The sequence below is a fragment of the Sebastes umbrosus genome, chromosome 4 (assembly GCF_015220745.1).
Source record: "Sebastes umbrosus isolate fSebUmb1 chromosome 4, fSebUmb1.pri, whole genome shotgun sequence".
Lineage (NCBI taxonomy): Eukaryota > Metazoa > Chordata > Actinopteri > Perciformes > Sebastidae > Sebastes > Sebastes umbrosus.
In genome coordinates, this window is record NC_051272.1 from 18409283 (window position 1) to 18433066 (window position 23784).

Here is a 23784-nt window from a genome sequence, read left to right on the forward strand (position 1 = left end):
ATAGTATATAAGTCTAATGCAGTGAGGGCCAAAGAGACAATGTACGATGGAGTATTAGGGCCACATTGAGGGAAAAAAACATCTGAGATTTACAGAATAAAGTCATAACTTTACGAGAAAAAAGTCATAATATTACGAGAATAAAATCATAACTTAACGAGAAAAAAAGTTGTAATATTAAAAGACTAATGTCATAATATTATGAGAAAAAAATTCATAATATTATAAGAATAAAATTGTAACATAACGAGAAAAAAAGTTGTAATATTACGAGAATAAAGTCATAATATTATGACAATACAATCACAACTTAACGAGAAAAAATATGTAATATTAGGAAAATAGTCATTACTTTACGAGAAAAAAGTCATAGTATTATGAGAATAAAATAATAATTTAACGAGAAAAAAAAGTTGTAATATTACGAGAATAAAGTCAGAATTTTACGAGAAAAAAGAAAATAACACGTAAAATTATTACTTTATAATATTATGACTTTATTCTCATAATACTACGACATTTTGCTTTTAAACTAATGACTTTATTCTCGTAATATTACAAGTTTTTTCTTGTAAACTTCTGACTTTATTCTCGTAATATTATGACTTTATTCTTGAAATCTCAGATTTATTTTTTTTCCTCAATGTGGCCCTAATACTCCGTCATACCATAAACCTACAACAATGATAAATAAAAATGAAAATGTAAACAAAAAACAGTTATTCATTTCCATTTTTATAAATCCACAGGGAGCCACTGGAGAGGAGCTGAAGGGCCGCATGTGGCTCCAGAGCCACAGGTTGCAGACTCCTGCTTTAGGTATAGTGATACATTTCGGTATTAGGCCGAAAGGTCACATTATATGGAAGTGGTGGTAGGTACTCTCGGCACTTCGGTACCTGAAAGGCAAATTTCAGGGCAGAAGTAACACACTGTCTTCAATGACTGTTATGGTCTGCTGCCATCTAATGGACAAAATGAGCAATTTGTACAATAATACTGTAGTACTTATTAGTTTTAATTCTAACTAATTACATTATTTTAAAAATTATCTTTGTTATTTTTTCTGTAACTTTACCTCTAAGGGTGGGAAGAAGGCTGGTCCTGTCTCTGTGTGGGAGTGGGATGCGATGTGTATGTGTGTATTTATGTATGTACATATTAAATGTAAGATATCATTTTTTTTTGTATTATGGCACCGGTGTTATGTTTTGTTATGTTTGTTATGCTATGTTTGGAAAAAAAGGAATAATAAAAAGAATTTTCCAAAATGAGCAGTTTGTTTTCAGCTCATGAAGCAGTTTGACAATCAAACACAACAGAAAATTCAATCACAAATTTATTTACTACATGCATTTACATAGTATTACAGCATATTTTTTGACAAAAGGCTTTGAAAATGTAATGATAAAATGGGCTAAAAAGATAAAGTAGTGATATTAAAGTACTCAGCGAGTTTTAAGTGTTATGGCATTTTCTCTTAACAAATAGTGCTAAAAGTATACATGTATTGGTGTGTGTGTGTGTGTGTGTGTGTGTGTTTAGATGCTTGTCAATCATTTCTGCGCTCCATTAGCTAAAAGTTAATATATTATCGATAATACAACAACCCACAAAAAAAATATCAACTATAAAAACAAAATGATAAAACACATCAGATAAAAAGGAGCATTGGTAGTAACAAAATGAAGCTATACAGTTACATGCAATGCAGTTCTACCAGAGTATATGAAAACAGTCTGGTGCACTGGATAGAGCAAAAGCAGTTCATATATACAGTGCAAAAAGTGCTACAGTGGTTTCATTATGCTAGCTGGTGCATTATAAATAAGCTAAAATAGTACACTATACCCACTGAAGTCATAATAATTATACTGAAAGCATTGTACAGTGTCTTAATATTATGATAAATTCCATAAACGTTTGTCTGATGGCTGTTTTTTCCTATTTAATATTGATTTTACATTTGAGATACACTATTGTGTTTTTATTTCTGAATAGACACACACATGGAATATGGATTTTAAAGCAAATTTTAACTAAAGCATGGTGGTGAGAGTAAGTGGAGGATGGCTTTCAAACAATAAAGGATAATAGAAAAGAAAACATCATACAACTCAGTTATATTCAAAGTGTTATCACTGCATATTCTTAATTGTATAGGCACAGGAAATGTATTCAAAACATCCAGAAAAATACGCAAAACAGTCCAGTGTATAATATCCAATTTTATCTCTGCAGTGTGCGTAAATAAATGCAACTCCTTCTCAGCTTTATGATCGAGCCAGTAAAATGAATTTCCATCGCTGAAGCAGCGTTTGAGTCGCCTCTTAGCTGAGATTTATCATTTTAGAGAAATGATTGGGCATGCACCTGAAATTGATATATGCCATTTATTGCCTCGCCAGCATTCTGTCCAGTTAGCAAAATACAATGTAAGCTTTTCCAGTGTTTCTAGAAATATTGTCAGTGTTTCCACTATGAGATGCTAAGAGCTGTCAGTGTTTCTACACGTTCATGTCCAGTGATTTGTTTACTTTCCAGTCTTATCGCACGTCTTCCAGTGAATCTGCTAAAATGAGTATGACTTGTAACAATTTGATGTTTCATTCAATGTCACAATTGAGAGAGAAATACTACTGAGTATTTCCTTCTCTGTAAAGTAGTCAGATGCCGCATGAGGACACAGCAGACCGTCTAGTCGACTGCAGCAGCCTCAGACATAATGCTCCTCTGTAGAGACCCAGGTGCCAGTGTGCACTACTGAGGTATATTTTCAGTGCGAGCTGCAACCATTCACTGAGCAGAAGCCAATGATCTTCTCTCTCTCCAGTGTATCAAACTATTGAAAAGTGGTTTTGTTTTCAGTTGACACTGGTTTCAGTGTACATACAGATTCATTGTATTTTTAAAAAAAGAAACATAAATGTGTGCAGTGTCATGTACAGTATCTCATCCTGGACTTCATTGAGAAACTTGAATTCTGATTATAAAAAGTATTTATGGCTCGTATTAAGTATGGACTTGGTGATCGTTAATAAAAATGAGCTATAAACTGATCATGGACTCAGTTAACAGTGATCAAAAACATTTTCAGTAAAACTCCAGTGATCACAGCACAAAGAGATGTCTTAATGCATATACTGTACATACGGAGGGGATTACAGTGGGGACAGTGTTTTTATAGTTTGTACTGTATGAATATCTTTTAAGATAATGTACAATAATGAGACAAAGCCCTATCCTATCACAACAGGAACAACACAAAATGGAACCACAAAAGAAAAACGTGGTGTATTGTAAAGGCACCGGGACACGTCGTCTTCCTTCTCACACACAGCTGCTTCGGATGAGGAAATGGTAGTCAGAGTATGATGAGGTTTCTCCTTCAGTGGCACAGATCACTTCACTCTGTCAATGAAAAGCATGTGGAGGTAAAAATCAAGAATCAGTCATTGACTTTATTCAAACCAGGGTTATTATTGTAAACTACAACTGGAACTAAAATGAAAATAAACAGTGAAAAATATTGTTAGTAAACTGAAACTAAATAATTTAAGAAAAAAACTAAACTGAAACGATATTTCCTGGTTAAAAAAATAATAAAAATAAAATAAAAATGAATGTATTTCAGTTTTAGTTTTTCAGCCATAATGTATCACTACCAAAAAAAACAGACGGCATGAATTTCCGTCAACTTTCGTGACGCTGAACCACAGAAACTGAATGGACTTGACATTCGAGGAGACAGCGCTATGCCGCAATTGCTTCACATCGGACACTGAAGTAGCGCAAAGATTAAATATTAAACATTAAGGCCATTCTTATTAGGGCTGACCCGAATGCTTCGAAGCTTCGACCATTGCCATGGTAATCAACCTCCAAATAAGTATTCGAATGCTTAGTTTTTTGTTTACATTATGTAAAACAGTATGTAAGTATGTAATAATAAAGTATAAATCCCCAAATAGCCCATGAAATAAGGAACAATCAAAAAACATTTTTAATTATTCATATTCAACATTAATTATCAGAAGTTATTTTCAGACAGATATCGCTGTTTGTCATGTGTACAGTAGTGCAGCAGCGTCACTGTCCCGGGCACTTAAACGGAGGAGATGGAGACAGACAGACAGAAGAACATGTCAGCCTGCTGCGCTGCGCGGCGAAGCTTCCAATACCTTTGAATATTTCTCATCGAGGCTTTGAAGCCCAAAAAATGGTATTCAGGACAGCCCTAATTCCTATACAGTTCTCCAACCATATATTTTGTATGTATATGTAGCTACTTACTTCTGAGACATTATACCTGGCCCTAACAACATCAAACTAATACTAAACACTACATGAACTAAAATTCATTCATAAAAAAAATAAAATTATATCAAAAAGTCAAAAATAAAATAAAATAAAAACTAGTTGAAACATCTAAACTGTTATAACCTTGATTCAAACTAAGTAGTAGAATAATTGGATCAAACAACAGAAAGGAACCTGAAAGACCCTCATATTTTGGAGGCCATGTTTACTCACCGACAGGGAGACACGGAAGTGATAGGTGATGTCTTGGAAGGACAGCACGGGCACCGACCACACGTGATGAGTCCCCTTAGAGACAAAAGTATCAGGAATATAATGAGTCAGTAAATAAGCAGTTTGCAGTTCCCTCGGGGAAATAAGTTTTGATAAATAATAATGCTTGTTTAACATACTTTTAGTGGTACAAAATGACAAAAGAAAGAACTATGTTTTGATTATATGATGGATCATGATTATCAATGATGTACCTTTGTTGATGTACTCTGTCCACCATAGAGCTCTGTCTCCGTGTGGTTGGGACATAAACGTCCCTTGGTGGCTCCACATTGTCGTACCCACACGTTGTTCATAGACCTGCAATGAATCAAATATGCTTACAGCCTACAGCTGAAATGTTGGTTTTCAGTTGCAGAGGTTACACTTTGTTTTGTGGATCTATTATTTCCTAATAATCTTTTGAATGTAATTTAGAACTTATTATATCATTTTATGAATGGTTAGTGCTACATTACACAGTTCTTTACAGGAAACCTCCCTGGAAATTATTAGAAATTTAGGGACCCGCAAAGAAAAGCATTACCATTGCATGCGTGCAGTTATGTAGATAGTGTGATGTTTGTATACTCACGTCATGTGCAAAGTGATATGTGAGATGGAGGAATTTCTTTTTCCATGGAGTGATACTGTGTAGCTGGAGTCGACATAAAGAGTATCAGCCTTAAGCATTAAGACCTGAATTCATACGGTAATTGTGTAAACGAGCGACAAATCAAAGGAGAAACCGGAATAAATGAGTGGAGAAACATAATAAATGCAGATACTTCCATACAGGGCTTTGAAAATTAAGTAAATCACAAGCTATGGCCTTCATAATCATCTCAGGTGGACTTTGGGAAACTTTGGAACAAGGAATAATTCAGTGGTCTCCACCACCTTCATCAAAACACCAAATTAGTGAATATCTTTTGGAAGAATGGTCTTCATCCCTCCAGTAGAGTTCAGAGACTTGGAAAAGGACACTTTATGTTGCTTTTTCCTTTAATTTGTCACCCATCTGTACAAAGTCAACTCAAGGCTAGTACAACTTTGAAGTATATACCTGCAGCTTTCAGGTCTTGCGCAACTTTGTGTTGTGATTTCTTGGTTTGTCTCCACGATATGTAGACTAATCAGAGAGGGAGCTGACCTTCCTCCTGCAAAAAGTAAGAAAAGCAGGACTATGAGCACCCATACTGTAGCATTCCACTGTACAGTATGTAGATAAGCTTTGTTTGCTGTTGTCAAACACGTGGCTCTACTGTGTTTACATACTGCATATTATATGTACGAAGAAAGTGTCATGTCTGGGCTGTGTTGGTGGATTTACCCTTTGTGTGAAGGCTGCGTTGTCTACGTGGCAGTGTCGGCTGACCTGGGGGCAGACGGTTGGTGGATCCCAGTCCGCCCTGGTCTGTAGGTGCCGGCCTTTTGGACTTGGCAAAGTACTGAGGTGCTGAGGTGTGAGTCAGACGGTTTCTGTTGCGGCCGTCCTTGTCCATCGGTCTGGACTTGGCCTTCTTGCTTATAGTACCTGGTGTGGGAACCGGGCTGCCTAAATCTAGAGAAGGAAGACAGTTAACCTGCATCAAAGACAAATGTACTGTACAGTACAGGAGAACATCTCATATGTACTGACTTACCTGGTGTGGATTGGTTGTTATTCAATACCGAAACTGTATCTGATTGGTTGTTTATGGTTGTAGTTGAACAGCAAGCTGCAGAATTTGTGAGAGAATGAGAGAATCAGATCTCAGTAAAATACACTTTTATTCACTATGCCTATATGAGTGAACTTGTTGATTGCTGAACCAAACTTAGTTAGGTGGTCAGTCGCTCCACTCACCTGGTGCAGGGGTGGTGGACACTGGAGTATATGGACTCTTGCGTGAGGATCCCAGTGCAGCTCTGGACCTGCACCAATCAGATTGCAGTACAGGAGATCAAGGGCATGCTTTATGCCTAGTTAACACTACACGACTTTAGCCCTGATTTTCTGCAGAGGCAAATTGGCGTTGGCTTGCCGCTCGCACTTCGGTGTTCGAGCATCATGTGTGAACTGCTCAAAGACGGGAGCCGAGAGGCCGGAGTCCAGATATTTAGCATGCCGGAATGTGTCTGCGAGGCATTGGCGACCGTCGGCGAGCCTCTCGGCTCCCGTCTTTGTTGTGCGAGCGGCGAGCCAACGCCAATTTGCCTCTGATCTCATTGACTACAGCGCGAGACACGGGTTGAGGGGAAACCTGAGGGAGGAGGGGTCGCCTGTAACAATAGGAACTTATTGTATGTGTTGCATTTGCAACATGAAGCAAAGTTATTGTTGCATTAAGGGAATAAATAGTAAAAAAGAGTGTGGAAATTGGTGGAAGAAGGCTATTTTGTAAACACGCGCCAACAACAACATCAGCAATGTGTCTCGCATATTGTATCACATAATTTACCGTGTATTTCTCGCGTGTGTTTTCGTGACAAAACATAGTTTGGAGACCTCATCGGGGGGTGAAAGATCTTGTAGTGTGTGTGACCCCCTGTCGCCGGTCAGTCATGTAGTGTGAAAACCACAACGACTTCAAGACTCATGATTACAAGACATCAAGTAATGTAGTGTGAACAGAACTGCGATCTGTCGGCTTTGAAAGTCTTGTAGTGGGAACTTTGCTTTAGGTAAAATAATGATGCATTCAAAACCCAATTCATTTAATGGTGTATAGATACGTGACTCATGACCTCCTTTCATACAGGAACAAAGAAACACCCAACTAAGCAATCAAAGATAAGACTGAAAGAGTAGATCAGACAATGAAACAATGAAGTAGCAAGAAAGGCAGGTGTTGAAAGCGTACCATGGGCAGACAGGAGGACAGAAAGTTACAGTGGCAGTGAAGATGGGCATCCAAGAGACGTAGAGAACACAGGAAGGAACATGGCTACAGAAAGCAGGAGCAGATTATATAGAAAGACATTAATGAAGAAGTGGAAAATTGATTTATTTCACTATAAAGTTTGACTTTCTCCCTCAACAGCGCGTACCCATCTTTCTCTGTGACGTCTCCTCTGTGGTGAAGAGTCAACACATAAAGGACGGACATGGAAATGACACTGTTGGAAGACAAGAACAGATCCAATACATCATCATCATGTCACTACTGCACGCAGATGAAGCAACAACTCCCTCCCTTAACACATTTAGCTCAGTCTAACCTGAAGGCCATGACAATGACCAGCGCCAGGATGGTTCCCTGCATGAACCTCTGGCTGATGCAGCCTTGATCTGGAGTCGGACTCTGCAATAAAAACACATAGATTACATTAAAGTTCCTGCTGTTCACTTATAACACTGTTTAAATACGTAATTATCAACACAGACCTTGCTCCCTGGTTTGACTGTCTTCTTCCTGAGAGGGCCACTTCCTGTTCTGCTGAAATAACTCCCTGATTGGCTACATGGACAAGAAAAACAAAAGAAATCTATTAATTATTTTCTAATCATACAATATTATCTCTGACAATGTGTAACACCAGCCCGCTCTCATTCCCAGGGCGTAAAATACTGAGGCTTTGTCACGCTTTGTCATCGGCGAGTGATACCAACGTACAAGGCACCCTTTAGCGCCTTTAGGAAACCAGGCTTTCAATTAACCACAATGTAAACCCATCAATGACAATATTAAGTGCTCAGAGAAAATGCTCCGGGAGTGTGGTGGTGACATACTGTAGTTTAAAAAGGCAAAAAACACACACCGCGTGGGCGGGACGGGTGGTGGATTGGCCCAACAAGAACAGGGCTTTTATCCAGGAGACCCCTGTTCTTGTTCAGCGCCTTAAGCTTCACTTTCACGTTACACTCAGCTGTTCGTTCATGTCCCATGTTCACAACCTTAAGTCTCATTTTCACTTCACAAACATAGAAACTTTAAGCCCAACTATGTTGTTTTCCTAAACTAAGTGATTTTGTTTAATTCACATCGTTGCGCACGTGTTTACTGCGACTGAAAAGTGACGCCAAGGGGTTTGACAAAGCTTGAGTATTTGACGAGTTGGGGTGAGAACCTGTTGGCAACAGCCGCCTTGAAGCCTAAATTTGAGGTGACTTCATCTCATTGCTCTCACCTGACGGTGCCTCCACTCACGGTGCTCTTCATGCTGTCTAGACGACGCAGCTTGGCCAGTTTGCGGCTCCAGCGCTCCAGTTCGTCTATACGAGTCTCCAGGTTGTCTGTCAGCTTGCACAGCTCCTTCACCGCTCCCACGTTCTCCATGAAGATACGGTCCTTTGAAATAAGAGGGAGAGCTGTTAGTGTGTGTCTGTAAGTTATGTCTGTTTGCACTGTATTAGTTTTCATTATTACCTTGTTGACCACTAACAGTTTGGGGATAGTTTCTCCATTGCTGCACGAGAAATCGCCCCCCTCCTTCACTGCTTCAGGCAGAATCTGCTGAACCTCTTGAGCGATCACTCCTGCAGGAGGATATAACAGGTGCTCAAGTGAAAAAGAGCAGCGAAAGCATGACGGCATGCACAGATACAGGACACGCTTGCATAACAATGCACATGGAGAAAAAGATACATCAAATATTAAGATATTAAGGGCACTTTCACAAGCCAACATTTAGTCCATTTTAATCTAACTCTGGTGCGGTTCGTTTGGGGAGTTGTGAACGCAGTAATCGCACTCTGGCTGCCTGCGTGGGCATTTGCTGAGATGGACACAGGTAAACGACGGTTAACATGAGTGGGAGAGGACTGACCTGGACCTCTGCAGAAGTCCGATGTTTACTTAACATCCGGGCTGAAGAGAACATACAGAATATGCTAAATAAAGTCCACAAAAATAGTGACGTTTATAAAGTCATTCAAGATAAACTGAAAGAAGGGGGATTTGTGCGCACAGTAGATCAGTGCCGAGTCAAAGTGAAAAAGCCTTGAGAGCAATATTTCAAAGTCCACGATTCCCTGCATAGAAGTGGCAGCTCTCGAGACGAAAAATATATATTTGCTCCTTTGTACACGCCCCTCAGCAAATTATTTTTTTTATTTGGTCCGCTTTACTTTGTGCACTGTGAAACCAAACTAAAACAGAAAACAAACCAAAAGTATCGATTTCACTTTGATTGATTTGACAAGCCAAACGAACTACGGCTTGTGAAAGCGCCCGACGAGGATGATATGATGTACAGTGTACAAAGAAATGGAGATGATGGCGGCAAACATTTAAATGTGTTATTTATGAAGTTGTTACCAGTCTCTGAAGTGGTCTCTATGCCCACGGTGGCAGCAAACTCAGGCTTGTATTGATAATGGACCAGCCTCATCTGAGAAATCCGTTTCAAATTGTCTGTGGTGTCGACCTACACACAGACAGAATGACAGTGACGTCCATGCAGATGGTGTGAAAACACAATGTTCATGTTGCAGATGACAAATGCTCGGATCAAGTTCAATGAAAAGACAAAACTCAGAGTTAAACTGCACAGTCAGCTGTGCTGAGCATAGGCGCTTGGATGACATGATTCATGATGACAAGCACACGAGGCGCACAATGACACACTGACAGTTTGGAAACACACACACACACACACACACACACACACACACTCACTACATGCACAAACACACACCCATATACATACACACTGAGTGTCATGCTGACCTCCTGGACATTTTCTTTGGTCCTGATGTCAGACGGGTGCACCAGGGAGCCCATGACCTTCAGGTTGCCATGGATAACCATGGCCTCGTCCGGCCGGTCGGTGTTGACACCGACTCTCCCGTGGTGGTAGACTGAGTCTGGCAGTTGGCCGCGCTGCCACAGCACCTCGTTGTCACTTTCAAACTGGCCTGGGTTGGATGCCTGTAGCAGAGAGACAAAGGAGAGGGAGGACAGATAAACAGTAGTTCAGATGTTTCTAAAAGATATGCCAAAAAAAGATCCAAATAATTACAATATATTTAAAGGAATAGGTCAACATTTTGGAAAGTATGAGTTAGAGAGTTAAATGAGAAGAAAGATAAAACTCTTCCAGACAACCAATGGAGACTTCAGGAGGTGCCCGTCACTGCTCCCAGTTAAAGGACCGGTCTGTAACAATTAGGGGAATCTATTGACAGAAACGAAATATAATATTCATAACTATGTTTTCTTTAGTATTTAATCACCTGAAACTAAGAATCGTTGTGTTTTTGTTAGCTTAGAAGGAGCCCTTCATATCTACATAGGGAGCGGGTCCTCTTCACGGAGTCCGCCATGTTGCACCGCCATTTTTCTACAGTTACCCAGAACGGATTGGGCCAGAGTCAACAACGTTACTCGTTCCCGTCGCCGCTCTCTCTCTTGCTTCACCACTCATACAGACACTCTATGCGCTGGCTCTGCCCTAAATGACCCACACTACTTTTACAACAACTGGCCCTAGATAGGTCCTTTCGCGTTTTCGTGTCGGCCGACATTGTTCTTCTACATGCTTGGGAGAGGCTTCAGTTAGTTGCAATCTCAACCTCACCTCTAGGTACCGCCAGATTCTACACACTGTACCTTTAAGAAATAGTCTAACACGTAGCCCCCATAAAACAACCACAATTTGGTACACTTTTTTGTTGTGAACTTTAGGGGTGCTGGTAAGCAGATTTTGTGGTTTTGTTTGGTTGGACGACAGGCTAGCTGTCCCCCCGTGTTTCCAGTCTTCATGCTAAGCTAAGCTAACCAGCTGCTGGTTCCAGCCACATATTTACCGTACAGATATGAGGCAAGAAAGCAAATTAACGACATAACTACGTCAACGAGCCCTTGAACAACACTTCAACGGCTACTCGCCGACAATGTAGCTGGCTATGATGGCTGTTTTGTTGCTTTTGTCGCTCTTAGTGTGAATGTAGCATTAGATGTAAAGGCTTGAGTTTACATTAGACCTTATAGCTTAGTCAGTGTTTACTGAATAAACAAAATTATTCACTAAATTGTGGTCTCATGTAAGCTCATTAACCAAAAGTAAATGATTTTTTTTATATCTTTCAAATAGCTCTAATACTTCTTAAGTTCATGCAGTTACCTATACACTGTAATTCCATGTTTTACACATCTGGAGTAAGTACAATGCCATCGCTGTTCAGTGAAAAACATTTATCTCTGTATTTCTTTTTTTTTTATCAACTGTACGGTCAAATGTTCCTTTATGGGTTAAGAAAATGATCTTAATAAAACAAGGTTGTTTATCTTAGCTCACGAAAGGTTGACGTTTTGAGGATACATGGTTATCACAGCACAGCTTACTGTGTATATCGGAGCGTACAGTAAGTGTGCTTGGGATCACAGCCACGCAGATAAAAGGAATGGAAAGACAGACGATGGAGAGGATGTTGAGATCAACACAGTGATTCTGAAGTGCAGAAAGGTGTGTAAAGTAGACCAAAGGGGTCACATTCACAAGGGATATGATTGTTGTAGGAGGTAGACAGACATGGCCAGACGTTACCCTGACGATGATCCTCTCAGATGCTTGGGCAGCCACAGTGTAGCTCTGACTGTGGGACTGAGCATGCAGCGCCACCACCAGCATGAAATACCTGCCAGGACAAAAACGTGATGTGACTACTGGAGCTTCGACGGGATCATAGGGACTCATATGTTTACATGTGATGGCACTTCTTTCACCTCTGGTCAGGGTTTGGTTTGCCCTTCTTCCTCATGTTATTTGCCGTGGTCTCGCTGAAGTGGAGCCGCCCCACTGTCACTTTGGTGACCTGCTCTGAGGGCAGGGTGACCCTGGGAGAAACAAAATCACTAACTCATTATGCAAAATCCTTCTACAGCTGTTCTACAGCTGTTTTGTGAATGTATCTTTTAAAGTGGTGTTCAGACTCACATCACTGGCTTAAATGGTCTCTTGCTGCGGTCAGACTGTGACTGCTCCACACTGATAGACTGATTCACGGCCTCCACCTGCCAATAAACAGAGAAATAAAATAAAAACTAAACACTGTAGAGCTAATTATCTGTAAAGCTGATGTCATATTCACTATTTTGCCTCTGCGCACCTTTACTCCGTTGAGTTTGAGATAGAAGCAGTCGATGGGCTGCAGGCCATCAGTCGTCTTGATGTACTTGGGATCTCCCAGCATGCCTACGTAGACTGTGACCTGGAAATGATTCTTCTTCTGGCAAACAAAAGCGTCATCAGCCAAGGAGAAGTTGAAGCCCTTGTCAGCATCGACACGGTAGGTTGGCATTGGACTAAAGACAGGGAGAGAGATTGAATAATGTGAATAAGAAGATTGCATTTGTTGTAAGAAAAGTGGAAAAACTGCTGCATTATGCAGCGTTATCACCAGGGGGAGACTCTTGACTTTATTACCCTTAGAGAAATACACATACGGACGGAGCATTTGTAATGCATGTAATCTGGTAGAAAGAAGAAATGGACAATATTTTATAATCTATTGGTGCCCTCAAATGGGGTCGTGTTTACCGTGTTCACGAGAAGAGCCCATATGAACGCCCCCCTCTTGTGGTATTCATGACCTCAGTGGAAAGTTTCTGAAGGCTTCAGAGCTCACGACTTGTGACGTGTTTGTTTACGTTGTCAGACATGGCGGAGGCCATGGAATTTAATTTTTCGGTGCATAATAAGTTAATATATTGTAATTTTAGTCGTATATTGTTTTTCTTTGTAATTTTATAATAGGTATGTGGAAAATGTTGATATTCCCAACAACCTCATCTTTTTCCTCTGTCATTATGCTTTTGCATTTACTGCATTAGCAGCACAATTGTTAGCCTCTGTGACTTCTAGACGCCGCCAGCAACGTCAATATTGCCGTTGCTTGGCAGCGGTTTGCTCACGCACTTGAACGTCAAGCATATTGTGTACACGACTTCCCGTGTTGTAAACACAAGCTCACGAGTTTCATTTGAAGGCACCATATGTGGGGAGCTAATATGGAGAGATCCCTATTATTTTCTTGTGATGTTACCACAAAAGACATTTTTATGTAAATAAACTGTGACTGTCAAAGTTAACGCGATAATAATGTGTTCACGTTAATTTGTTTTAACGCCACTAATTTCTTCAATGTACAGTATTAATGCAACTTGCGATTTTTAATTAACCTCTTAGAAATTCATCGGCCTTTCGGAAGTTGTAGCACGCTCAGTTTTAACGCTAGAGTGAGATACATATGATGGCATCACTTAAACTATAAAACCTAACAAATCCATTGGTACCAACCACATCACACTAGCTTGGAAGTAAATAATGCTCCAAACTTGCACTTAATTTAAGCGAGGAAAAACTGGCATGGCCATTTTCAAAGGGATCCATTGACCTCTGACCTCAAGATATATGAATAAAAATGTGTTCTATGGGTACCCACGGTTCTCCCCTCTACAGACATGCCCACTTTATGATAATCACATGCAGTTTGGGGCAAGTCATAGTTAAGTCAGCACGCTGACACACTGAAAGCTGTTGTTGCCTGTTGGGCTTGAGTTCGCCATGTTATGATTTGAGCATATTTTTTATGCTAAATGCAGAACCTGTGAGGGTTTCTGGACAATATTTGTCATTGTTTTATGTTGTTAATTGATTTCCAATAATAAATATATACATACATTTGCATAAAGAAAGCATATGTGCCCACTCTCATAGTATTAAATAGTTGAGCAATCTCCCTTTAATTTTGAACAGATAAAAAATGTGAGATTAATTTGTGATTAATCAGATTAACTATGGACAATCATGCGATTAATCACGATTAAATATTTTAATTGATTGACAGCCCTAAAATAAACGTCTCCTCATAGGCCCCTGGGCCTCAGGTTTACCATTTGTTTTGCCATTACTTTACGACACTGAGGACTGAGATCTTCTGAAAGACTTAATAAATCTAATTTACTGTTAAACCAATGAAAACCCTCTGTGCCTTGACGTAAGTGTAGTGTGCTAAAAGTTGTGATGGGCAACCAGGTGGTTTTGATAACATATCTTAAAGGTCTTGTGTGTTCATTTTAACCTTCCTCCCTAGCTATACTTTTTACTTTTTTGGCATCGCAAAAGCACAAGTAGGTGTACACTAATTTCTCCCTTTACCCCCTCCTCACGTTGTCTTTCTAAGCCGAAACCTTGCGCTTGTTCACTCCCCCGCACAGCTCACCTCTGAGGAATTTGTAGACCTCTGCAACCCTGCTATTCCTTTGCCACTCCCGCTGTATACTTTGTTGAATTATTTATTTAACCAATTATAACCTCTTTCATTTTGGCTGTCCGCAGAATACTTTCAGATCAAAATAAAGACCTCAAGACGTACAGATATGCCAAAATAAATTCCACCCACAGCTCTTTGCAGTTTGCGTCATACAGTGGTGTCCACTTGTTCTGCTGGTGCGGCTGCCACTTAATGCACTGATAGTTTGGGTCCATGTAGGAGTTGTCTGCATCCGACATTAAACCTGCGGGCAAACAGATCAGCAATTAAAGCAAGATAGAACAACGCTGAGGAAGAGGAGAAAAATGCCTGCCTACCTGGTTCTTGTTTGATGATACCTGTGAGGATTTGGGAATTGATGGAGCTGTTGGGAGAGTCAGAGTGCTTCCTCTTCTTGGCTTGGTGAGCAGGGACGCCGCTGTGTGAGGAAATGGAAACAGTTAAAACGTTGCACACATTATTACTCTTTCCCATCGTTCCTTCTGCTCCATACAAACTGGACAGCACAACCCTCTCTCCCTCCTGTATACATCTTCATCATGACTCACTCTTGCCCCTGAGGATGCTGCAGCAGCTGATGGAGCATCTGAGTCTGCTGCATGTCTCCACTTCCACTTGTGGCTGGACCAATGGGATACTGCGATATCATGGGCTCAGGCTTCAGGTACATGTCCCGATGCATGCTGGGATAGTGCCCGTGTGGTGGGAGGGGTGGCGTTGGAGTCATGTGACACATGTTCTCTGGTGTCATGGTCCTGATCATGTGAGGATCTAAAAGACACAACAGAGAAGGACATAATGTCTACGTGATTATACATACTGTTTTACATTTGATCACACACAGGATGCAGACTGATCCATCCGTTCTGCATTTCAGACTGCAGTTTATCCTACTTCCTTCTAAACTCAGCTAAAGGTATTTTCCATTGTTTCAAACTAGAGAACTGGAAGGATGCCCATCAGATTACACTCATCCACACCTTTTTAGTAATGGGCAAGACCAACACAGGTGTGTGAGCGGCAAGAAGTACATAATGACTTTGAGTACTGCTGTTGTTCAACTTATGTTGAAACAAGCCAAACATACGACGGTTCATTCTTGTGGAAACACTTGAAATGAAAGCTCATGAAGTTGAGTATAGAAGATTTTATTTAGTTTCCAGACAAATTATGTAAACTGTTGATTAAAGTGGCAGTAGGCAGAATATTTTTGGCATCATTGAGCAAAAATTCCACAATAACCTTTCAGCATATTGTAATTCAAGTGTTCTGAGAAATAAACTTCTCCACCTCCTCGTGGCTGTTTTAAGGCTTTAAAAAATCTAGCTCGTGACGGGAGACTTTGGCCAATCACATGTAGTTTCAGAGAGAGAGCGTTCCTATTGGCTGTTCATTCAACGGAGGCAGCTGTCAATCAATTGCGAACTCCAATCAAACGGTCAAACTATTAATACGATTAAATATGAAATAATCTGTTACTGTAATGCCTATTTCTCATCTCATGTTTTCAGAACCAACTTTTTAAATCATATTTGCTCCATTTCTACCCACTGCAGCTTTAATTAATAATTATTATAATATTACTAACCGAGTTACTAAACTATATGTGTTGTCCTCCTTTTCACTGCTGCTTTAATAAATGACAGATACACACTGCATTCAATATATTGATTGGTTTGCACATGAACTTCTTATTGTCTTTATGCTGTGTTCAAATAAAGTGATGAGTAACCGATATTGATTTGACCCACATACACCTTCATCTACTTCAGTGGCTTCCTCTGACTCTGTCTGAATGCAGTCTACAGATTAAAACACAATTTCTGTTTGTTCTCGTTTGTCTCATTCTTTCTACACATTGTTAGCAGGGAGAGGAAGAAGACGTGCTACTTACCATTCACCTGCTGAGGAGAGTACGGCTCTGAGCTGGAGTCTGGGGGGGACTCAGGTAGTGTCCTAAAAAAAACAAAACAGAAGGCAGTAGATGTTATATTCACAAAAACAGGAATATTCGACTTCCAAATCCTTAAAGAAATACCATGCTTGAAGTTAAGAAGCCCTCCTTTGTGTATTCTTCTTATTTTCTAACCTGCCATTATATTTAAGGGAGAAACTCTCCTTTGGGATCAGAGTGAGTGTAGACGTTCTTTACACAAGATTGTGTGCGTCAGGATGTAATTTGACTCTCTCTCTGTCTGTTATCAGTCTCCCTCCCCCTCTTGACCAGCTAGTGTTTTATTTGTACAAATGAAGCTTAATCAAGTACTGATTGCATAATGGGCCCGTAGTAGGGTGTGTGTATGGTTTCGTTGTATGCTTTTAAAAAAATAAACTCCGTCATCTGCTGGAACTTCTGACTGATTTTAAAGTGTGAGTTACGGGAGCATCTTGAACATTCCTAAGTATCAACTCATATACTTTCTCCTTGGTATTGTGCTCACCCTGGAGCGTAGTGGCCCCTGTGCTCACTGTGCTCAGGCTTGACGTGAGCCTGCTGTTGCTGCTGCTGGTGTTGGTGGTGGTGGTGCTGCTGCTGCTGCTGCTGCTGCTGTCCCAGGCAGAGGTAGTTTTGTCGGAGGCCCAGGGACGGACCTGGGGGGTAGGCGTTCTGACAGTTAGGAGGCCCAGGCGGAGGGGCTCCTTGGCGCAATGGAATAGGGGGGCTCACACCACACACCAACCCCCCAGAGGAGGACACTCCTGCCTGGGGAGATGAGTAATTTGGTCCTGGGGTGCTGTGGACCTCTGAGAAACAGCTGTGAAATAGAAGAAAAAGACGAAAAAAGGGATTAGCCTTATCAGAAAAAACAAATTCCTTTGTAACGACATGATCTGATTCGGTTGGTGCGTGTTGTTTTGACGTTGCCGGGTTGGTTTGGAGTCCCTACTGACATGTCAGTGCTATCGTCCTCCTTGCTGATGTACTCTTCCAGGATACTGGTGTCGATGTTGGCTGGCTCCAGAGAACTGATAATATCATGACCTGTGGTGAAGGGAGGGTCGGGAACACAGAGGGGAGATGGAGAGCATCTGGGAATTAGCAATGGGAGCAACTCCATACACAATAGCTCTAGTTCCAACATAAGCTTATGTGGAAACAATTCCCCTGTAAGACTATCTAATAACAGTTTGTTTATCATTTGTATCTCGTTCTGCATACTCCTGATTACATTGTATTTATATCAGAAACATGCACAATCTTTTGCTGAACACATAATCAAGATCATGTAAAGAAGAAGAGCTCTGATTTGCTTTCTTTTCTTTTTTTAAGAGTATATATATTTATTTCTGATTCGCTTTCTAAGAATTTAAAGATTAAGGTTACAGGAGTGACCAACAGTCTAAATATGTGTTAGTAGTCAACATTACAGATCACATACTGATGATCCAGTGCCTCTAGTTGCTTACACACATCGACTGGAATCACTCCAGTTGACTCTGCCTTTCCCCATTAAAAAAAGAATCACAGTTAACTAATAATAATTATAAAATTACTAACCGAGTTACTAAACTATATCTGCTGTTCCCCTTTTCTTTATTTACTACAATTGACATCTATCATAAAAATGAAAGGTTTCTTCTTCTCACCATGTGTGGCGTGATTTAAAATAGGAAGATGCTATTAGCACCCAGGTGTCAGTAGCCAACAATACTATTTGCAGCTGATCCAGGCACACATTAGATAGTGTATGTGTATATGTACTGTAAGTATATTTTTTAGGGCTGTCAAAGTTAACGCTATAATAATGTGTTATCGCAAATATGTTTTAACGCCACTTATTTCTTTAACACATTAACGCAAGTTGCAATTTTTAGGTTGTAGCGGGCATCGTATGGCATCACATGAAATGTCATACTAGCTTGTCAAGAAGGAGGTTAAATAACACTCCGACATAGGCTGAATTTTGGCGAGGAAAAACTGTCATGGCTTTTTTAAAAGGGGTCCCTTGACCCCTGACCTCAAGACATGTGAATGAAAATGGGTTCTATGGGTACCCACGAGTCTCCCCTTTACAGACATGCCCACTTTATGATAATCACATGCAGTTTTGGGGCAAGTCATAGTCAAGTCAGCACACTGACACACTGACAGCTGTTGTTGCCTGTTGGGCTGCAGTTTGCCATGTTATGATTTGAGCATATTCTTTTATGCTAAATGCAGTACCTGTGAGGGTTTCTGGACAATATGTGTCATTGTTTTGTGTTGTTAATTGATTTCCAATAATAAATATATACATACATTTGCATAAAGCAAGAATATTTTCCCACTCCCATGTTGATAAGAGTATTAAATACTTGACAAATCTCCCTTTAAGGTACATTTTGAACAGATTAAAAATGTGTAATAATTTGGGATTAATCGCAATTAACTATGGACCACCATACGATTTTTCCTAACCTAATCTCACCAAACTGTGACTGAAAACTGAAAATAATAATTTAAAAACAGAAAACAATAAGTGTAAAAGTAAGCCTCAAAGGGATCAAACCCCCAGTTGCATGGGTGAAAGTCCTGAGTTTGACCTATTTATCCACCACAACCTACACCTTGCATATTACTGGGTGCAAATAGCCGAATAGCTGCTGTGTGACTATTCTCACCCAGGTGCAAATAGACACTCTGTTTAAAATATTGTTATATAGTAATAAAGCATATATATTAGTAATTTCATAATTCCCTTATGCTCCCCTTACTTCACCCCCAGGGTCACTTTCACCCTTTGATAGCCAAAGCCTCACAAATCCCAAACACATGACCCCACTTAATCTGTAAAACACCAAACATGCAGAACAAGCACTTGCTTATGCATATATTTAGAAAAGACTAAATCACTTTATATAAACCAGCCTTCCCTATTGCACTCAGAGCATTCGACTCAAACGTGACATGAGAGAAAGTGATGCATTTTCTCCAAAGCGGTCACAGACTGTGGATGCTGGAAACAGAGTGAGTGAGAGAGGAGAGGGGGAGCAGGACGGAGGGGGTGAAGAAGAGGGTAAGGACCTGGTATATAGTGGGTGGGCAGGCAACCGCAGTCGTTCTCCTTTTCTTTTTTCTCTTTCTCTCTCACACACGCACACGCACGCACACACACACACACACACACACACACACACACACACACACACACACACACACACACACACACACACACACATGCACACACACACACACACACACACACACACACACACACACACACACACTCTCTCTGATAGATTAAGCAGCTACTCAGTTGGGAATGCAAGGAATTTTTGTGTTAGCATTGGAAAAAATTCTTCTTTTCCCTCTTTTTTTTGTCTTCCACTAATGCTTCACTCTTCATCAAAAAACGCAACTGAAATGTCACTTATTAGTATTATTGTCACAGTTGCTCTCCCAACGCTCTCCACACATTGCTACTGTTCACCACCAAATGATTTAATGGACCATATTATCTCAGGAATAATATGCGCTTTGTCCTATCCAAGCGCAGAGTTGACAGCATAAACAACCTTACAACCTTCAATCATTAAACCCACAAACCAAACCACTTGTCTCCAACCAATTCAATAAAAAAACATCCAAATTATATTTTCTAACATTATAAATCCGCACGTTACCATGTTTTTGGACAACTAAGCGTGTTTACACCGAGTCTGTCTTTCTTCACTGGATAGAAACAGATGGTTAATGTCTCTTAATACGTGCCAGTGCGAGGGGAGAAAACCAGGATGGTTCCCCCTAAATAAGATCCAGATGTGCACCCCACCCATATAGGCAGTAAATTTAAGCTGGCAGGCCTGATAACGAAAAATAGAGAGATAGAGGGAGAGGGGAGGGTAGATAGATTGAGGCTGAGGAGAGCGAGTAGGGGTTGGGGGGGGCAAGAAAGACAGAATACAAGTTTGATGTCCAAGGATGGAGTGATAGAGGGAAAAACCTACAAGGAAGACTGAGGAGAAGACATGAAACAGGGCTGTAATCAAGAGGTGTCCAAGAATGAGCGCAGTGAGTTCAAGTCAAGAGTGGCAGAAGTTCAAGACCGTGATCAAAAATCAAGTTCTCTCTCAAGACCTAGATGTGTATATCCAATATGTTTGATTTTTAATTACCTGCTATATACCCTTTCACAAAAATTTGGTAAAGTAAGACATAGCTATACTTGGAAACAATTTCTGTTAAACAGCTCCGAATAGCTATGTGCTATCAGGCTGAGCCCTTTAAGAAAAATTTGTGATTTTGGGCAATATACAGTACATACATTGACTTGACTTGAGTATCCTACTGGAAACAACAGACATTCAAAACAATAATTTAAATAACTTAAAAAAAAATGTTTGGCCACCTGGGGGCAGCAGAAACAAGTTGTGAACACAACACTGACATATCATCACATTTTTGTGCCTTCAAATACATTGTTGTCAATGTAGACACACTGAAAGTGCGCTCAAAAGCGAGTGTGACGCCGCCGTGGCCCGCAAGTGTTCCCAAACGCCTATTATCCAGGGAGCGACGGCTGCGCTCCAAGATAAAAAAATAGATATCTTTTCTTTCTTCCGTAAATATAAGTCTATCGTAAATATATTTAGGAGAAGTTAATTATTTTAGTGCAGGGCTACTCTGCACTTATCATCTGAACAAACAGTGTCTTATTTACACATCCAGCAGTTAGGGAGCAATATTATCATCCATTTGGCATTATGTTTTTGTCCAGCTGATGAATGTAAGTCCAATGGATAACTCTCTTTTAGCTCTGCTCTCTGCTTATGGAAATATCGTTCTCTTTAGCCTCTAAACACCAGACAGATAAACAATGAGTTGAAACTCGCTATGAAGCTCAAGAAAGCCGAGGGGAGCTGCAAATTCAATTGATAATTTTCAATAATCAATGCTATTACTACTATTGTTTTCACATTGTCATTTCATTGTTATAGCAAAAAATATTATAGCCACACTTATCTGTTCAAAGATTGGGGCATGAGAAAATAAATGTTTCAGATGTCCATGTTACACCTTCATACATTTATCTAAATTAATTTTCAGTGGAATAACAGTAGCATTTACACTTAACAATTAACACTTTGTACTATCAGATAAGAATATATTGTAATCACACACCGAAGCATAAAAACGAAAGGTAACCGTATTTGTAGCCTGATTTATAGATCATGCTGCTGCTATATTAAGTTATATTACTGAAAACAACTGAACTGAAAAAAGCCCAGTCAGGTGAGCTGATCACTGTGTGGAGGCAAAGTTAACACTGAAAGGAGGTAACAGGAAGTTAACAGGTTAACAGTAGGTTTGGTGCCTCTTGGAAATACTTTCACCACCTTTTTAACAATCTACAAACAAAAGAGTTTTTGCCTTTACGGTGTGACATGTCACATTTGTAAAGGAAAGTTATGGGTAACATTGTCATTAAATGCTATTCTTGTGCAGGTAAAGAATAACAGAAACATCAATTAAGTAACTGTAACCTCTAAATCAGTGAATCAGTAAAGTTTAAATTGCCGTAAACTGGATGTGTAAATTCCCCCGCCCTCCATGTTTGTCTCTGTCCAGCTGTGTTCAACAAGGAACAGTGAAATGATTGTCAGTACAACTTCGATACAGACTGGTCTTTTGAGAGATTAGGGGCTGAGAGGGGAGTGTGTGTCTGTATGTGTGTGTGTGTATGCCTGTAATACGCGTGCATGTGTGTGTTTGTTTGTGTGTGTGTTTTATGCCACCATTTCAATGCCTGGGTTGTCAGCAGAGTAATCATCTAAAATGAACACAAACAGAGGACCAAGTGTGTGAGCGCCCATTAAACATGATTTCACTTAAATCAGTCAATCTAATGCATATATATATATATATATATATATATATAATAAATGTAATCCTCTTTCTGTAGAGTTGTGCAAACTATTGTTAAGGCAACGGACAGGCAAGGAAACAAATTTTAAGGAACATAAAAAAGCTGAACAAAACTGATGTTACACTGATGTTTTGCGTCCAAATGAGATTTGTACGTGTGTGTTAATAATTAAACACTTTGAGAGGAGGAACAAAGTCCATCTGATTATCAAACAGTTGGACCAGAATGAACTTGGCTGCACACCCACAACACATACTGTGCAGACAGTGAATACACTTTCTAATTTAACATCAGATTACATACTGAACCAATAATAAAAAAAAGTTTTACCAAATGAAAATGGATGTTTGTAGAATCATTCGAGGTACTATATAAGAGGTAGATGTACAGTAAATTAACGGGTGCCATTAGTCTATATCTCAATGCACTTTTGGTGATAATTTTCACAAAAATCTATTAAAAATAACCCGGCGGATCTTGGCAATGTCAATATAATCAATAAACACCAACAAGCAATCTCTCAGTTGTTCTACAAGATGCTGCACAGTCTAAGAATATATGGATCGTGCCTACAACGGATAATTTAACACACATACAGACACAAATATGAAAAGGACATGTGTCAAATCTACACTAGAAAGTGTTAGACAGCTCTGACTGAGAGTTACAGAACTTTAACTGGTAAAAGAGTGAAGAGCATCGCTATGACACAGATATTGATTAAGAAGTGAATACGAACAGAAAGCCCCTCATCAGGTAGGGACTGATAAATCACAGCTATAAAGAGAAGCAGAGCGGACAGAGCGGCAGAGTACCTGCGCGTAGCCAAAGCATGTTGATGTCCTTGAGATGAAAGCACCTGAAACAGAAGATGAGAAGAACAATTCCTCTCTAATTTTTCACATGTTTCCCTACTCGGGCTGAAAGAACTTTCTTCTGTAGACCAGAGTCGCAGATCAGGATCAAAAAATGTGTGTGTGTGCATACGTGCATGCCTATGTGCAAAAGCATATGTGTGCGAGTGTGTGTGAGAAAGGCTCGGAGAGTGTTATAATGAGGATTATTTCCCAAGTCATGAGAAAGGGCTGTACCAGGCTACCACACACAGCCCTTGTCGCACACAAGCACTGGTCGCACCGGCGGACCGGGCTCAAGAGATTACAG

General features: G+C 40.1%; 1 protein-coding gene across 5 annotated transcripts in view; it reads right to left on the reverse strand.

The window, feature by feature from the left end:
- Positions 1-1326: 1326 nt before the first annotated feature.
- myrf (myelin regulatory factor) overlaps positions 1327-23784 on the reverse strand; it is a 32788-nt gene continuing 10330 nt past the window's right edge. The window contains exons 3-28 of one of the 5 annotated variants that reach the window (XM_037768030.1): positions 17666-17756; positions 17215-17529; positions 16668-16729; positions 15322-15544; positions 15091-15191; positions 14903-15017; positions 12608-12803; positions 12436-12512; positions 12225-12335; positions 12046-12136; positions 10227-10427; positions 9816-9924; positions 8925-9034; positions 8686-8846; positions 7943-8015; positions 7777-7859; positions 7606-7674; positions 7419-7502; positions 6422-6489; positions 6219-6293; positions 5906-6136; positions 5639-5732; positions 5168-5230; positions 4788-4893; positions 4534-4608; positions 1327-3411 (exon numbers count right to left, since the gene is read on the reverse strand). In XM_037768030.1, coding sequence (XP_037623958.1) covers positions 3331-3411; positions 4534-4608; positions 4788-4893; positions 5168-5230; positions 5639-5732; positions 5906-6136; positions 6219-6293; positions 6422-6489; positions 7419-7502; positions 7606-7674; positions 7777-7859; positions 7943-8015; positions 8686-8846; positions 8925-9034; positions 9816-9924; positions 10227-10427; positions 12046-12136; positions 12225-12335; positions 12436-12512; positions 12608-12803; positions 14903-15017; positions 15091-15191; positions 15322-15544; positions 16668-16729; positions 17215-17529; positions 17666-17756 — 3065 coding nt within the window. In that variant the 3' untranslated portion in view covers positions 1327-3330. Of the gene's footprint in view, positions 3412-4533; positions 4609-4787; positions 4894-5167; positions 5231-5638; positions 5733-5905; positions 6137-6218; positions 6294-6421; positions 6490-7418; positions 7503-7605; positions 7675-7776; positions 7860-7942; positions 8016-8685; positions 8847-8924; positions 9035-9815; positions 9925-10226; positions 10428-12030; positions 12137-12224; positions 12354-12435; positions 12513-12607; positions 12804-14902; positions 15018-15090; positions 15192-15321; positions 15545-16667; positions 16730-17214; positions 17530-17665; positions 17757-23784 lie in introns of all 5 variants that reach the window. The other 4 variants (XM_037768029.1, XM_037768028.1, XM_037768032.1 and 1 more) reach the window with 4 other exon arrangements.